At 37.0% G+C, this 17,977-nt stretch overlaps 1 protein-coding gene across 1 annotated transcript in view; it reads right to left on the bottom strand.

The window, feature by feature from the left end:
- Window positions 1-2,271: 2,271 nt before the first annotated feature.
- LOC120354260 overlaps window positions 2,272-17,977 on the bottom strand; it is a 58,799-nt gene continuing 43,093 nt past the window's right edge. Inside the window, exons 7-10 of the mRNA XM_039441152.1 lie at window positions 15,869-15,950; window positions 9,909-10,119; window positions 7,533-8,165; window positions 2,272-3,134 (exon numbers count right to left, since the gene is read on the bottom strand). Coding sequence (XP_039297086.1) covers window positions 2,272-3,134; window positions 7,533-8,165; window positions 9,909-10,119; window positions 15,869-15,950 — 1,789 coding nt within the window. The remainder of the gene's footprint in view (window positions 3,135-7,532; window positions 8,166-9,908; window positions 10,120-15,868; window positions 15,951-17,977) is intronic.

The raw sequence follows: 17,977 nt of genomic DNA, 5'->3' as shown, positions 1-17,977 counted from the left end.
CCTTCTTAAACTTTTTAATAAAACCTACTAGTTTCAGCACTCATGTCATTTTTAAGTGTCCTTTCAAAATTTGAAAATTCTTCTACTAGTTATTTCTATAACAATTGAACAAATCAAGTAGCCCAAATAGAATACTTTATTGAATAACTCAATATTTAGTTGATCAGCGGCTTTGAGACGAATGCAAACAGCAACTGACAAACTTATGCATACCTACAGCAATACCTACTATTACTTAGGAAGTAATAGTAGGTATTGCCTACAGATGGAGGAAAAATCAAACATCTGCATGCAGACGTAGGCCTACGCAGATTGATGGACGTCTGTGTAGTTTTCGGTCAAGAGAACATAAGTTTGTCTGACCGCCATCATTTGCTGGTCCATTTAGCGTTACCCAATGTGCACCATGGAGGCGAACTAGCTTAGTTACACATAGTTAAGTTGAAAATCTGATTGCTGGAACAATTTTGAGGTTAAAAAAGGTTGAAACTCGATTTTTAATTTATCTTTGGAAATGGATTTGAATTAATTCAATCCATTTACTGAAAGTGTAAGTTTTTCCATTACAGAAAGGGCAAGGGGAGAAGCATTCTGTGACGTTTTATTCTGATTTATTCATTCATTCACTCTTACAATAAGTACACCATCGAAATGATAGGGATAGGAAAATTAAGGTTACCTTCTGATATTATTCCTCTCTGAAATATTAGATAGGTTAGACATGGTGCGAAATAGGAGTTACTGTTTAATTTTTACTTGGTTTATGAGAGACTGTTTTGATATCAATTAATTTACAGATGGAATTGAATAGAGAATGCATTTATTCAAATGCTCATTAATATATAATTATTATTTAACGAAATCCTGAATAAATGCTGTAAATCACCCAGAGAGGTTATTGGGAGGTACCGGGTTCGATTCCCGGGCTGGCAAATAATTTTTGGATAGTAGTTCTCATAGAATTTCCATCTAGCTGTTAACCCTGTTGTCAATGTCTGCAGTAGCAGAAGTTTTCGGGGTGATTTACAGCATTTATTAAGGATTTTCGTCAAATAATAATTATATCAATTAATATTGTTTGTATGGATTTCGATGCAAGTGAGAGTTTTCCCCTACAGGATAAGTTACAGAAGAAGCCGTTTTTACGTAGGCCTATCATTCTTCTATTGTATAATGTCTATTTGACAGTCAAGTGATTGGATTTCAACTTATATTGATTGAATAAATTTCATAGAAAGTGTGAGATTTCCTCTTACAGGAGTTGCTAAAGAAGAAGCTTTTGAGATGGAATATTTTTTAATTGTGTGATTTTCATTCGGCAATTAAATGATTTTATTCTAATTGAATACATTTTAAAGAGATTGTACTAAAGATGATGTGCTAAAGAGGCATTTGGGAAATGCTTTTATATTGCATAATTTCCACTTGACATTATGATATTCCCCTAAATAGTAAAAATTCTTAGTAACCAGCTTAGCAACATAGCTAAATATTTTTTGGGAGCAAATTTCAAACATAAATTCTATATTCACTTCATATCACTTGAAAATGGCATCAATGTCCGAAACATGTTGTGTTTAAATAATTCCAAAAAGGGTACTGAGATTTTTATTTTTCTTTCTATTCCTATAAAAAGTAGCCCTATACAGAAAAGAGATTCTATATTTGAATTGTTTTATGTGATAAATTACAATTTGAAGCAATTTTGGACATTTATAATAGTGAAGATAATTTTGGAAATGTTTTTTCCTGTGAAAATTGAAAATTGAGTTTCAACCTTCTTTAACCTCAAAGTTTTTCCAGCAATCAGGTTTTTTACTCAACTAGTAGTTCTGTGAACAGTAGACCTCACGCAGTATTCTCATCCACAAGTACCTGATTGAAACTATAGACCTTATGGAAATACAGCAATAGACTGGCTTCTCCACACATCTGTGTAATCACTTGTCAGCTGATTTATGATGAATAATTCTATAGTCTGATTTTTACTCTAATATTGGCGTATGAAAGAGGCTTCTTTCTCCTTTTATATTATCCTTGAAATGCAAAATTTCCAAAAACATTGTATATACGTCGACGCACAATTCAAAATGGAACATACCTGTCAAATTTCATGGAAATCTATTACCGAGTTTCGCCATAAATGCGCAACATATAAACATTAAGAGAAATGCCAAACCGTCGACTTGAATCTTAGACTTCACTTCGCTCGGTCAACTATGTGTAACGCTAGTTCGCCTCCAAGGTGCACATTTGGTATTGCTAAATGGACTAGCATATAAGTGTGAGTTGAGCCTTAGTCACTAATTTTGCATACTTGAATACACAAGTTGTTTCATGATGATGAATTCTCTCACCTTCATTATTAGCTGATCCACTCTTATCAGGCAGATAGACCATGCCACCTTCAGTGTATCCTCTAGGCTCCAGATCAGGCAGAGGTTGTGGCTCATTGAGGGACTTCTGGTAATCCAGACCATACATCAGACTGTTACTCGATGCCTCCCGACCAGCTGGGAAACTGTCTCTTGTCTCAAAGCCATGCCTGAACTTGTCAGGAGTATTGTAATCCTGGTTGAACCCGACAGGAACCTGATCCTCAAAGAGCGATATCTGCTCCATGGGGGCCTGATCTGCTACGAACTCTGGAATAGGTTCCCTCTTGAACTGCTCTGGATCCTCCGGATATTCCTTTCCAGAGAATATGTCAGGGAACAGATCTTCATAGGCCCTATGGGGCTGTTCCATCTGCAACTGTTTCCTCTGTGAATGTGTCCTCCGGATCTGTTCCCTGTAGTACTCCTCTGGACTTCCACTAAATTCCTCTCCAGGGAACCGTTCCACCTGGAACGGCATCCCAGGGTACCAATCTTCATAGGGCATATCCCACGAATACGGTTGCATCAACGACTGCTCTCTCAAGAACACTATTTCTTGAGGGGTAAACTCCTCCTGATCATCTTCTGGACCTTTTGGGTAGCCTCTGGGATCAGACGAAAGCTGATGTGGACCACCATGATGTCTCTGTTTCCTGAACATTGGGTTGGTCAGATCTTCTGCTGTCAATCCTGGGCTGTTTCTGATGCCATGGAAATGGTTTGGTGTGTTGTCCAAGTCCACCAGTGGTCCAAAGCCTGAAAATGATACTTCATTAGAATTTGCTACACCTTGGATCAATAATCAATAATCAATGATCTTTATTCTTGTCATCGAACATTACAAATAATGTTATAAACAAAAGTCATGTGAAGATAATACATAGCATTGCATATACTAACAATATACCGTACTGCTAACACATATATACATAACATTAAACATGAACACATATGTACACATACATATACAAATATAATATAAAACAGTCAGATGCTCACGTTATGACTTAGGTATTTGTCAATTGTATAAAAAGCCTCTTTTTTGAGCCATGGTGCTACTGTAGATATGAAGTTTTTTTGTGGTAATTTTTTATTGTTGTCAGTAATTTATTGAATGATAAGTATTGTTGATAATTATACATTTTGAATGTTTTTTTGCAGTCTGATGTATGGGGTAATTAGGTTATTTCTATTTCTAGTTCTATGTCCATGCTGACGGCTATTTCTTGTTAATAGAGTTAGGTTTTTCTTCAACATGGACTAGGTTACAATAAATGTGCATTGAAGGGAGAGTCGTGATTCCAAGCTCGATAAAACTTTTTTTACAGCTTTCATCACTCCTTAGACCAACAATACAGTGAATTGCTTTTTTTGCCAAATAAATTCCTTCTTCAAATCACTTGAGTTACTCCAAAGACGGAGCCCATAATTGAGAGGGAATGAAACAAACCATAGTAAGTCAGTAAGTACCTCATTACTGACACAAAATTTTAGTTTTCCTAGTAGGTACATAACTCTGGACAGTTTCTTACACAGATGCTCTATGTGGCTACTCCAACTCAATTTACTGTCTAGGACAAAACCCAGCAGTTTAATCGGCTTCAGGTACTCCTGGTGATCCCTGCTTAAATTATTTCTAAGCGTGAATAGAATATTTTCTGTTTTACTCTCATTGAGAGTCAAACAATTAGCAGCATACCACTCTCTGCAGCGCTCAACCGAGGAGTCAAGCCTATCAAGTACAGCCTCTACATGCACTTACTGGTTAATGCTGTATTGCATAAGGTGAGCAAATACTTGTGTATTTTTGTAGTGGAATCAACCTCTCAAGGTTCACAGTACACATCAACAAGTATGAATACAATAATGATCTCATAGAACCTGTACTATTCCAAAGTCTTCCCTAACAGAACTAGCTTAAAATAGATGAGAGGCGGCTTTAGGCCCGCTGCAAAGTAGACCCACGCTAATCCACGCCGTGGGATGTTTTGTAAACCATTGCTATAGAACTATTCATAATCAATCAGCTGACAAGTGGATTATTCATTGCATGTATTATTATCACTAGCTGGCCCGGCGAACTTCGTACCGCCAAAAAGTTAATACATCTCATGAAAAAACTTTAGCTGGATATACTCCTGAGGAGGGGCGATGCGGCATTTTGCATCCAGGTGCTTCTTGCTTATTGGTTTAAATGGAAGAACTCACACACACTGAATCGGGCATGGTGTGGAACCTCCATAAGACCAACACTTTGAATCACCAGCCGCGCCTCCTCAGGTGTACTTAGCCCTAGCTTAATCTGATGCTCTATATTTTTATGAAAATTATCCAACAATCTTTATTATACTTTATTATTTATATCTCAATATGGACTTCCTTTGTTCTTAGTTAGTGGTGCAGCAGCTGCAGCTCGTATTTTTAGTTATAGTTGAATGCAGCTTGCTGGGAGTTGAATGGTATATCTCCTTGCTGCTGATTTTTCCATGCATATTCTAAATTTACAACATTTTTTCGAGTTCTGCGACCCAAGTTTGGACGTCGTTCGTATCACGGCATAATAATATTACAGAATTGAAATTTTGTGAATTAGTAGGAAGAAAATTTAAAAACAGATCTACCGACGGCTGTTGGATGACGCAATGATTATAACAGCTGATTTTTATTTCTGTGTGTGGCCAGTTCACAAATTCTTCTCCCATAAGGATTACATGCAAAATTTGACCGTAGGAAAGAGTCCTGAAGTCGGATTATGAATTTGATAGGCCATAAACCTGGTCCTGAACATAACGAAAACAACTAAAAAAAAAATCATCAAATTCGGTGCACACATAAAAAGTTATTGAACGTCAAAATTTTATATAGATTACACAGATGTCTGAAGAAGCCTAGCAATGATTCTCAACAGTAGCGGCTAGAGATTGAAAATACTGGGGGCTGTTGTTTTAAAAATATAATCTTCAATAACTAGTACCTTAATTGACACGCGTCTGATGTGTGGCGAGGGGGGTAAGAGTTTAACCTAATGATTAAAACAAATATTTACTCAATTTCTGATTCTATCTCTACACAGCAATAAAAGCCCATCCAAACAAAGCATTGTCCAAGTGAAACCATGGCGTGATTGGCAGCTGAGAATTTTCAACTCTGATAAAGATAAACAATGTAATTCTTTACAAAATGATGACAATTATTCTATATTTCATGTTTCCTGGACGAATGGAGATTGCATATTACGGCACAAAAATAATTTAGGACAGTCCATTTTTATTGGACTTACTTGTTTTGTTTCGAAAATATCAAAACAATTGAACATGATATTTATTATAATGTTATTTTATCATGTGTTTTTGTGATTTTTCTGGCTTCAAATTTATCAAGTTTTTTTAATATTTTTCAATTTATTAATGCATTTTCAAGTGTAATAATAATTTGTTTCATCTTTCTGATCAACCGAGATACAAAATTCTTAGTATATGTTTATTTGGACTGTAAATTTTTGTGATCTTTATAAAAGTGTTTCCATAACCTCATTTGGACTATTTTTATCAAAATTAGGGAGAGGAACAGTTTTGGGTTTATCCTGTTGATTCTCTCCCAATCATTAATTTGATGTTGTGATTAAGGAATGTAATAAATGTAAATGTAATGATGATAAATTATTACATCATGCTATTGAAGCTGTTATAATATTATAATATAGCCCCATCAAGAGATTAATAATACTACCTGTCAGGCTCGCTTCACTCGCCATATCCGTCTAGCCAGGGGGCTCCGCCCCCTGGACCCCCGGCTGGATCGTCCAAGAATGAGATCAGAAGGCTCGCTTCGCTCGCCTGCATTTTTAATTTGAGCATTTTTATCATATGTTAGGACGATCCAGTCGGGGATCCAGACTAAACGTCTGGCTAAACGGATATGGCGAGCGAAGCGAGCCTGACGGCTAGTAATATAATATTCCCAGGAATAGCTCTGATTGAAGTAGCAGTGCCAATCAATTTTTCCTCGATAAATGCATTTCAATCTTCAACTTGGTGCCAACCTAACAAAGTCAACTCAACTTAATGCCAACTTGACAAAATGTTTAATTTAGTTACCAGTTAACAACTGTTTCAAAGAGGTACTCTCTCTAGATTATAGTTCTATATTAACATATGGTATGGACATTTTTCAATTATAATTAAGAGAATAAGAAGAATATACATGCTAAAAGAGGAACTTTGAACCCTTAAAAACCACCCTCAGAGTTAAAATATTGCCAAAAGATTTCTTAGTGCGCCTCTAAAGGGCCAACTGAACATACCTACCAAATTTGAACGTTTTTGGTCCGGTAGATTTTTAGTTCTGCGAGTGAGTGAGTCAGTCAGTCAGTGAGTGAGTGCCATTTCGCTTATATATATATATATAGATATATATATATATATTATATATATATATATATTATATAGATAGATAATAGGCTACTCATGGAGAGTGGATAGCAGACTTTCACATCCATCAGAATCTGGTACGGGGTAATTTCACATCTAGTGTGGTATGGACTGCTGGCGCCTCAAGCGGATGGTTACAGAAAAATTGCCACCACATTGGTCTTATGGGCTCGAATAGAAAAATACTACTAATATATATGATAATAGTGCGCGTACATGAGTTTGGTTGCAGGAGGATTGCAACCTCCAATGCTATATTCAATATTCAGTTGCACCACAGCGTCTGATTTCGCGTGAACTACTGTGTTCACATTCTACAGTTTGCTGCTCTTATTATAGGATTATGATGAAATTGTGAAGCTTATATCAGTAATTGAGATAATAATGGAGCTCACTTATAAATTCAGTCACTTCATTCACTCCTGAAAAATAATTCATTTATTATCATCAAAATGAAGGGGGCTTTGCAACCATGCAACCTTACCACGTAGAGAAAAGATAGCATAAGAAGATATCTCATGGTTTGTAGAATCCATTTAAAGTTTAGAAGCTTTGTAACTAGTAGTTCTGTGAACAGTAGACTTCACGCAGTATTCTCATCCACAAGTACCTGATTGAAACTATAGACCTTATGGGAATACAGCAATAGACTGGTTTCTCCACACATCAGTGTAAATCACTTGTCAGCCACTGTTCAGAGTACAAAAATTCGATCAATTATTACCTTCAGCCGCTGGATACACAGCCTCAACCACCGTCTGCGCAGGTTTGTCCTTAGTCTCCTGACCGGACCTGAAGTTATCAGGCGTGTTGTAGTCCTGCCTGAAGTGGGTGGGTGCAGCTCGCCTGAAGGCTTCCTTGAAGGTCGTGGAGGCCTCTTCGTCCAGTGACCTTGAGGCTTCCTTGTCCAATGACCTTGAGGCTTCCTTGTCCAATGACCTTGAGACTTCCTTGGTAGACGGTTGAGGAGCCTTCTTCTCTAGCAGGGCCGAGTATAGTGGCCGTGGAGCTTCCTTGTATAGTGGCCTTGAGGCATCTTTGACAGATGGTTGAGGAGCCGTCTTCTCTAGCAGGGCCGAGTATAGTGACCTTGAGACTCCCTCCTCGAGTGGCCTTGAGGCATCTTCGACAGATGGTTGAGGAGCCTTCTTCTCTAGCAGGGCAGTGTATAGTGGCCTTGAATCTCCCTTGTATAGTGGCCTTGAGACATCTTTGACAGACGGTTGAGGAGCCTTCTTCTGCAGCAGGGCCTTGTATAGTGGCCGTGGAGGTGTCTTGAGGTCGTTGGAAGGTGCAAAGACGGTTTCAGTGCCAAAGTGAGGTGGCACGGGTAGTTCTGGTCTGGTTGCTGCGTTGTCTGAAATGAATGCAAAGAAAATTTATTGATTTGGATCAATTTGAATATTTTAGGCTCAACTCACACTTAGGCGACTGAGGTGGAGAAGAGACTGGACTCTAGTGGAGAGCATGTGTTTCCAAATGGTGACACTCAGACCAGTCGATTCTAGTCTCCGCGACGTCACCATTTGGAAACACATGCTCTCCACTAGAGTCCAGTCTCTTCTCGACCTGAGTCGCCTAAGTGTCAGTTGAGGCTTAGAGAAGAACAGAAAGTGGAGGAGGAGGAGGAGGTAGTGGATGGCAAGAAAAAAGTGGATGTATTTTAAGCACATACAGAAAATGATGGAGAAGAAGAAGAAGAAGAGGAAGAAGAAGACAAAAGTAGAAAAGGCCTAGAACTAATGTGGGTATCAACCTCAGCAGAAGAACAAAAGCTCACAGAAGAAGAGGAAGATGAAGATGAAGGAGGAGAAGGAGATTGATTGATTGATTGATTATATGCCTTTATTAGGGCAGAGTTAGGACTCCTGGTCCTCACTACCACACAACCCTGAGAGGGAGAAGGAGAGGGAGAAGGAGAAGAAGAAGAAGAAAAAGAAGAAGAAGAAGAAGAAGGAGGAGGAGGATGAGGGAGACGAGGAGGAGGTAGAAGAGAAGGAAAAGGAGGGGAAAGATTATAAGGTGAAGAGGAATTAGGATTGGGAATAGGAGGAGAAGGGAAGGAGCTGGAGGAGGAGGATGAGGAGTTGGAGTGGGAGGAGGTGGAGGAGGAGGAGTATGAGGAAAAGGAGAAGAAGAAGAAGAAGAAGAAGAAGAAGAAGAAGAAGAAGAAGAAGAAGAAGAAGAAGAAGGAGAAGAAGAAGATGAAGAAGAAGAAGGGGAAAGAAGAAATTTCATTAGGCTATTGTGTTTGAAAACGTATTTGTTTTGAAAAAACTGGGATAATAATTTATCATTGTTATATTATTATCATTAATATGTTAAATATGACATTGATTAATGACATTCAGATTGGAATATAAATTCAAAGGCAATCCTTGTATTATTTTCCTTGAACATTTTCAGGTTGTCACAGTCGTAGAATAAGGTTAGTTTTCTATGCATAATTCTGATACAATTTTATTGCAAAATGAACTTGCAAACTATAAACTATGAATTTAGATGGACTAATCCAAATAATTTAGGTATTCCATGACACCTATTTGGGTTTTCATCTACTCCAAAACAATAACTGAATTGTGCTTGCTCAGTCAAGTCTAGAACTTAAATTTAAACCCTATCCCAGTCGAGGGTTTAAAATCACGCTGTTCTAAGTCCCGGACTTAACAATTTTTGATTAATCCTTGACTCGGAAAGAAGCGAGAATCTAATTCAAGTTGAATGAAAAAGACTAAGAAATGTCAAAAAACCACTGATTTATTGATAATTAGAAATTACCACAATATCAACTTCTCAACTACACAAAAAGTCTAATTCAAGTCCTGGACTTATAAGCCCCTCACTCAGAAAGCGAAATTATAAACTCCAGGGACTAACATGATCTCTAAACTCCAGAGTCTATTTAAGTCCTCAACTACGTTGTTAACGCTCTGACTCGGAAAGCCAATTTTCTGACTCCAGAGTTTAAAGCCAGTTTAAGTCTAGAACTTAGCTAAATCCCGAGCTCGGGAACAGGTCCATATAATTTTGAACCAAAATTTTCAGGAATATAAATTAATACATCACGTACAAAAAATGAAACAAATTCGACTCAACTCACAAGACAAGACTCCTTCACTAAGCGCTCCTCCTTCCCTCCCTCTTTCTAGTGCAGCGTTCTCCTCCTCCTCCTCCATTCTGATGGCCACAGCCCTGTCGACCTCCTCAGGGGTGAGGGGTGGCATGTACACCTCGTCAGCGAAATCAGCATGAGGGTTGACCCTGCTCGGAGTGAACTTCACGTAAGCCATGTTTCGCGGGTCCATGTCCATCTGCAAGAAGAGAAAAAGTTGCACAAATATCCGACTGATGGTAGAGCTTAATTTTCGTTTGTGCGTAAACTTCTGCAGTCAACGACAAGCATTGTTGTCTGAAGACATTCATATGGTCCAATTTTCAAGTCTGCTAAAACAGCTGATCCAATGACCCACATGAATAAAACCAGAGCTAATGCTCATGAGTAAAAGCATTGAGCATAAGGTTTTGCTCATGAGCAAAAGGTAGAAGCAAAAGCATTTGCTCATTTTGATATGAATAAGCTTTTCAGAACTCTGGAGCAAATGCTCACGTATTTTAAAGATTTTTCATCAGCTGATTCGCTTTTGTAGCCTTAATTTGTATTTATAGCTCACGGAAGCGCTAAATATGCAAACAATGGGCACCGCTTGTATTTGCATCGTCTGCTCTGTTTTCTATTTATGAATACAGTTTTAGGTTAGTTGAGTTCAGAATTTTGAAATAATAGCATTAAAAAATGTCATCTCTATAATAATCCTCAGCATATACTTATAATATTAATAGCCTTCTTATAATCGTCTACACTCTCATATTATTAAATGCCTATTTCCTATTTCGTGATGGCTATCTTTATAACAGGTTGCTTTTGTATTTATTCTTTTGTAGGAATAATGGTGATATATATCATGGTTGAGTCTAAAATGAGTATTATAGTTCTCAACTATTGGTTGTGATCATATCTGGTATAGTTTCCCCTTCCTCATACGAATTAGTTGAGCCATTTTACTATGAGCAAAAGGTGATAAGCTGCTCTAGACTAGACTCACCTTTTTTGAAGCATTTGCTTCAAAATTTGAGCAAATGCTCTAGTTTATTCATACAATTTTGAGCAAAAGCTTTTAATTCTGAGCAAATGCTCAAACTAATTTTTTGATGAGCATGAGCAAAAGGTTATGCTCACGTTTATTCATATAAAATGAAGCAAATGCTCCATATTTTAGAAGTATGAGCAAATGCTCAACTTTATTCATATGACCCATAACTTTCGTTATTTATGTTCGTTATCAAATGATCAGAACAATGGGCCATATGAATAAAGTTGAGCATTTGCTTATACTTCTAAAATATGGAGCATTTGCTTCATTTTCTATTTATAATACAGTTTTAGGTTAGTTGAGTTCAGAATTTTGAAATAATAGCATGAAAAAATGTCATCTCTATAATAATCCTCAGCATATACTTATAATATCAATAGCCTTCTTATAATCATCTACACTCTCATATTCTTAAATGCCTATTTCCTATTTTGTGATGGCTATCTTTTTAACAGGTTGCTTTTGTATTTATTCTTTTGTAGGAATAATGGTGATATATATCATGGTTGAATCTAAAATGAGTTTTATAGCTCTCAGCTATTGGTTGTGATCATATCTGGTATAGTTTCCCCTTCCTCATACGAATTAGTGAGCCATTTTACTATGAGCAAAAGGTGATAAGCTGCTCTAGACTAGACTCACCTTTTTGAAGCATTTGCTTCAAAAGTTGAGCAAATGCTCTAGTTTATCCATACAATTCTGAGCAAAAGCTTTTACTTTTGAGCAAATGCTCAAACTATTTTTTGATGAGCATGAGCAAAACGTTTTTGCTCACGTTTATTCATAAATAAAATGAAGCAAATGCTCCATATTTTAGAAGTATGAGCAAATGCTCAACTTTATTCATATGACCCAATAACTTTTCGCTATTTATGTTCGTTATCAAATAATCAGAACAATGAGCCATATGAATGAAGTTGAGCATTTGCTCATACTTCTAAAATATGGAGCATTTGCTTCATTTTATTTATGAATAAACGTGAGCAGCCTTTTGCTCATGCTCATCAAAAAAATTAGTTTGAGCATTTGCTCAAAAGTAAAAGCTTATACTCAAAATTGTATGAATAAACTAGAGCATTTGCTCAACTTTTGAAGCAAATGCTTCAAAAAAGGTGAGTCTAGTCTAGAGCAGCTTATCACCTTTTGCTCATAGTAAAATGATTCAACTAATTCGTATGAGGAAGAGAAAACTATACCAGATACGATCACAACCAATAGTTGAGAACTATAAACTCTTTTTTAGATTGAACCATGATATATTACCATTATTCCTACAGAAGAATAAATACAAAAGATATCTACTGGCATAAAGATAGCCATCAAAAAATAGGAAATAGGCATTTAAAAAGATGACAATGTAGACGATTATAAGAAGGCTATTACTATTATAAGAGTATGCTGAAGATTATTATAGAGATGATATTTTTCCACGCTATTATTTCAAAATTCTAAACTCAACTAACCTAAAACTCTATCCATAAATAGAAAACAGAGCAGACGACGCAAACACAAGCGGTGCCCCCCTTAAGGACTCGCCACACCAAGCTCGCCAGTACCGCCGAGGTAATACCGCTGGTGGTAGTTTTCTCGGCTGAGCACGCCACACCGAAAAACGTCCGCTAGCGGTAGTCTCCGAGTAGTGAGTCTAGTTAGTAGTGGGGGGAGGGCGTGACTACAGCACTCAGCACTGCGCTACCTCTTCGAATCGCCTGCCATGTATTCAGGTTGAGCGCGCCACACTGAGCTCGCTTTGTCCGCCGTACTACCTCTCAGCGAACTTTTGTTGAATCGCCTAGCAGGCGGTCGTAGGTGGTAGTGCGCCGTACTACCGCCGCGGTAGCGAACTCGGTGTGGCGCGCTCAACCTGAATACATGGCTAGCGATTTTTAAAACTTCGCTACCGCCGCGGTAGCGAGCTTGGTGTGGCGTGCCCTTTAGACCAGTTATAGAATAGACACGCTGGGAAGTCTAGCCTCTGAAGCCAACATCTACTGCCAAATCCACCCATCTTGACGTCACAACCAAGCTAACAACAATGCATTGTTCAACAACAATGTAAGTTAAACACCACAAACACTCACACAACAAACTCAAAAAAGTTTTCTATAATTTCTTTACGATGCGTGACGTCACTGCTGTGACGTCAAGATGGGTGGATTTGGCTGTAGATGTTGGCTTCATCGACTTTCAGTATGAATATACAATGAGCCGTGTCTATTCTATAACTGGTCTAAGGTGCCCCCTACTTGCATATTTAGCGCTTCCGTGAGCTATAAAAACAAAGTAAGGCTACAAAAGCGAATCAGCTGATGAAAAATCTTTAAAATACGTGAGCATTCGCTCCAGAGTTCAGGAGCATAAGGTAAGAGTATAAGGTAAAGCTTATTCATAATATAAAAATAAGCAAATGCTTTTGCTTGTACCTTTTGCTCATGAGCAAAACCATATGCTCCATGCTCTTGCTCATGAGCATTTGCTCTGGTTTTATTCATATGGGCCATTATGAATAAAATTAACATATTGCCATTCAAAAGAAAAAAGTCAACCTTTTCCATTGTAACATAATAATTGAACAGAATCTTCCAGGTTATTTATACTCTGTACAAATTAACTTTTGACTTGGAGGAATATGCGGCACAGAGAAATGGAGGGAGATCAGTCAATTGCAGTGATTAATAGTCATAGGTAGAAGCACAGTTGCCAATTTGTCGATTAGACTCAGTCGACTGAAGGATTCCAGACAGGAAACTCCGTAAGTTAAACATGAATGCTTGAATACTCATTAGAAATTAGAGAATGCTGGCCGGCTAGAAAGGAAACTTCTCAGCCGTTGTATCCCCACCACTGTATGCCTTCTCTGCTGCGCATGTCCCACCCAAGTCAAAAGTTAATTTGCACAGAGTATAGACAAATTGAAATCTACTCAATCTGAGATCCTGACCTGTCGTGGTCGAGGACGGCCATGATCCAAACCCCACCTCTAATTGGGTCCACATATCACAGATATTCATGAACGACATGAACTACAGATTAGAATGAGAGAGAATAAGAATTAACAATCATTAATTAAAGAATTATGCTAGAATTGACTTAGTCCAGTTACTATATACATTGGTGCATGCAATTTATATCGTAGTTATGATTTTGTAACATATTATTTGGGTACATTAGAGAAGTTTAGAACCAATTTCTTCATGCAAAATTTCCTTGTGCTAGATACAGAGTGGCCCAAAAACCTTGTATTTTCGGCTCATTTCATTTTCCAGTTTTCAGCTATTTCTGCAATCTCGTAATCGGACAGAAAAATTCGCTCTCGCCTTTTTTCTAGAATATGAAATTCTGAATAAAATGAGATCATTCGGAACTCTCTATCTCCAATGTGTACTGAGTTATGATTTTTCAAAAATGAGTGAAATTTGAAGAGAAAATCAATTTTTGATGAATTTTAGAGTACAACAATATCCTCCGATTGTTACCATTTAGATGTATGATTCAAAATCCTTCTGGGCTTATTTTTGTGCTCTACAATCTGAGATCAGATAGAGCGCTCTATCTCATATAGATTTCCAGGTACACCTGACAACAATGCTTCTTGTATTGTGAAAAACACCTAATTTTCAGCTTCAACCATCATCACCAACTACATAGTCTTCTTCACATTGATATTTCGCACAATCACATAAGTTCATAAGATTTTCTCTTCAAATCTCACTCATTTTTGAAAAATCATAACTCAGTACTCATTGGAGATAGAGAGTTCCGAATGATCTCATTTTATTCAGAATTTCATATTCTAGAAAAAAGGCGAGAGCAAATTTTTCTGTCCGATTAGGCCTACGAGATTTGGCAGAAATAGCTGAAAACTGGAAAATGAGCCGAAAATACGAGGTTTTTGGGCCACTCTGTATCTAGCACAAGGAAATTTTGCATGAAGAAATTGGTTCTGGAATTCTCTCATGTACCCAAATAATATATTAGAGAATCAGAACTACAATATAAATTGCAAGCACACCCCCTTTTTTATGCGGGAGACTGAGGAAGACCATCTACAGATTCAGGATTCTGAGGACACTGGTCGACAAGGGATGTCTAAGGGTTGTCTACTTCTCTCTAGCACAGTCCCTCATGCTGTATGGGATTGTGAGATGGGGAGGTGCAAGCTTCTTGCATATTGAACCGCTCCTCAGGGTGCAGAAGCTGATCATGAGGGTCATCAACCAGAAGCCTCCACGCTATTCATAAGACCAGATATTCAATGAGTTTGACGTGATGGATTCAAGACAGCTTTACTCCAAGGAGATACTATGCAGATTACACAAGAACCCAACAACATTTCAAACTAGAAACCACAACCACAACACCAGATACAGGAATCTTCTCATCACCAGTGTTGCAAGGAAGGCACTATACCAGAGACATTTCAATCATTTAGCACCAAAATTATATAATCTACTTCCTGCAAACTTTAAACAGATTAATCTTCCTAGAAAGTTCAAAGCAATAGTACATAATTGGTTGATGAGCAATAAAGGAAGACAGAACATAGAAAACATTTTTCCAAATAACAACTAACCACCTAATGACTTACTAAACACTAACTGATTGATAAAACACACAAGAAACCAACAAAACCTACTCTAGAACATGGTACGCCATAGTGGAGTAGGTCAATTTCCACACAGAAAAAACTAAACAAGTAGAGAACACATTATAAGAATCTTTTGTAACTAACTATTGTATGTAATATTGTAATTTATCTAATATTTTTGTAATTGATGTTGTAGTTTTAGTTTTTTTTTGGGAATAAACATTTATTTATTATTATTATTATTATATTATTGACTTGACTAATTAGATTCCATACAATAATTAATCATGAATTGATTTAGAAAGGAGGGAATTCAATTACCTCGACTTCATTCTGAATAGCTTCAATAGCTGGATCTTGATTCTTGATCAGATGGTTGCAAACACTTCTGTCATACACGGTCCTGCAAAAAATATTATATAAGATTAATTACAATCATTAATGAATGATGTCTCACCCAATATCTATTGATAACAAGACGGTACGGATCACCTTAAGGTTCTAATTAAAAAATTGACAAACTGAAAACTTGACCTACTGGATTCTCAAAGAATTTTGAATAGAATTCAAACCCTACAAATTTTTTATCAAACCCTGACACCAAGAAATTTTTACACCTTCAAAATAATAGTATATTTCAAAAATAATTTCCATTATAGATTTTCAGCCCCTCCTGCACATTAAAATTTCAGGACACCAATAATATACAAAATTCCCCTATTTAATAATATTTATGGAAAAAGATCTCTGTTCTACATACTACCCTTCCTTTTCAACAAACTACCTGCAAACATAAGAGACTACTCAAAAACAGATGTAATGATCTATGTAATAAACAATTCGCTCTCGATTTCAATTCAGTAAAATCGAAATGAGAATATAATACAGTGATAATAGAACTCTGAAATGAACAATTAATATTACTTATTAACATTATATGAATAATAATTCCTAATGGGCCTGCGTTCGATGAACTTTTTTTTCAATTAGCCTATTTTGCTGGTTCCAAATTATTTTATCTGTTGTAAAGTCACTGCCGCCAGCCTGAACGACTAATAATTTAGAAAAAATTATATCGTATTAAATATTTCCTCCTTTTTTCCTGCCTTAACCCTTTTAAGTTCTTGATTAACTCCTTATTTGTTTTAATTAAAGTTTCTCATTATGATTGTAATCCTTTTATTTCATTTCTTGTATATTATTCTTGATTCACGACAAGCTATTTTATTTTATTTACTCTTAATTTTAATTTAACGTTGTGAATAATTTTGTTTTTATCTGGCACGGGTTTAGCAGGACCCACCCAGCAATTTAAAAATGTTTTACTAATAAAATTGATTGATTGAATGATTATTATTAAACGAAAATCCAAATTAAATACTGCAAATCACTCCGAAGACTTCTGCCACTGCAAATATTGACAACAGGGTAAACAGCTAGATGGAAATTCGATAAGCGATACTATTCAAAAATTATTTGTCAGGCCGGGAATCGAACCCAGTACCTCCTAGTTGCCGGTCAGGAATGCTTACCCTTACACCAAACTGACAATCTCTGGATAGCAGCGCAGCACTTATCAGTAAATTTCCATCTGTAATTTTGGATAGGCTTATAACCATCCTCCTTAAATTAAGAATCTGTATGCAAAATCACAAGTTAATGAGTTGAGTAGTTGAGACGTGATGATGCGTCATTCGTGAATTTCCTATCTCCTACGTGTATAAGTCAGCTCTTCCCTTTATTGACCGAGCGAAGTGAGGTCTAAGATTCAAGTCGGCGGTTTGGCATTTCTCCTAATGTTTAAATGTTTGAATGTTTAAATGTTTGTATGTTTATATGTTGCGCATTTACGGCGAAACGCGGTAATAGATTTTCATGAAATTTGACAGGTATGTTCCTTTTTTAATTGCGCGTCGACGTATATACAAGGTTTTTGGAAATTTTGCATTTCAAGGATAATATAAAAGGAAGAAGGAGCCTCCTCCATACGTCAATATTAGAGTGAAAATCAGACTATAGAATATTCATCATAAATCAGCTGACAAGTGATTACACAGATGTCTGGAGATGCCAGTCTATTGCTATAAGGTCTATAGTTCCAATCAGGTACTTGTGGATGAGAATACTGCGTGAGGTCCACTGTTCACAGAACTACTAGTTATAGTATAGCAGGACGGATCACCTGCTTTGCACCGGCGAAAATTAGGTGTTGTAAATATGCAATCTCCTTATGTCCAGAAAACATAAAAAAATGGATAATTATTTATAATTTTTTTCAAAATTACGTGGATAGTCTTCATAAGGCTTAACTCACACTCACGCGACTCAGGTCGAGAAGAGACTGGACTCTAGTGGAGAGCATGTGTTTTGAAATGGTGACGTCGCGGAGACTAGAATCGACTGGTCTGAGTGTCACCATTTGGAAACACA

The sequence above is a fragment of the Nilaparvata lugens genome, chromosome 14 (genome assembly GCF_014356525.2).
Source record: "Nilaparvata lugens isolate BPH chromosome 14, ASM1435652v1, whole genome shotgun sequence".
In the NCBI taxonomy this organism is placed as follows: Eukaryota; Metazoa; Arthropoda; class Insecta; order Hemiptera; family Delphacidae; genus Nilaparvata; species Nilaparvata lugens.
This window is presented reverse-complemented; position numbering and strand designations above follow the sequence as displayed.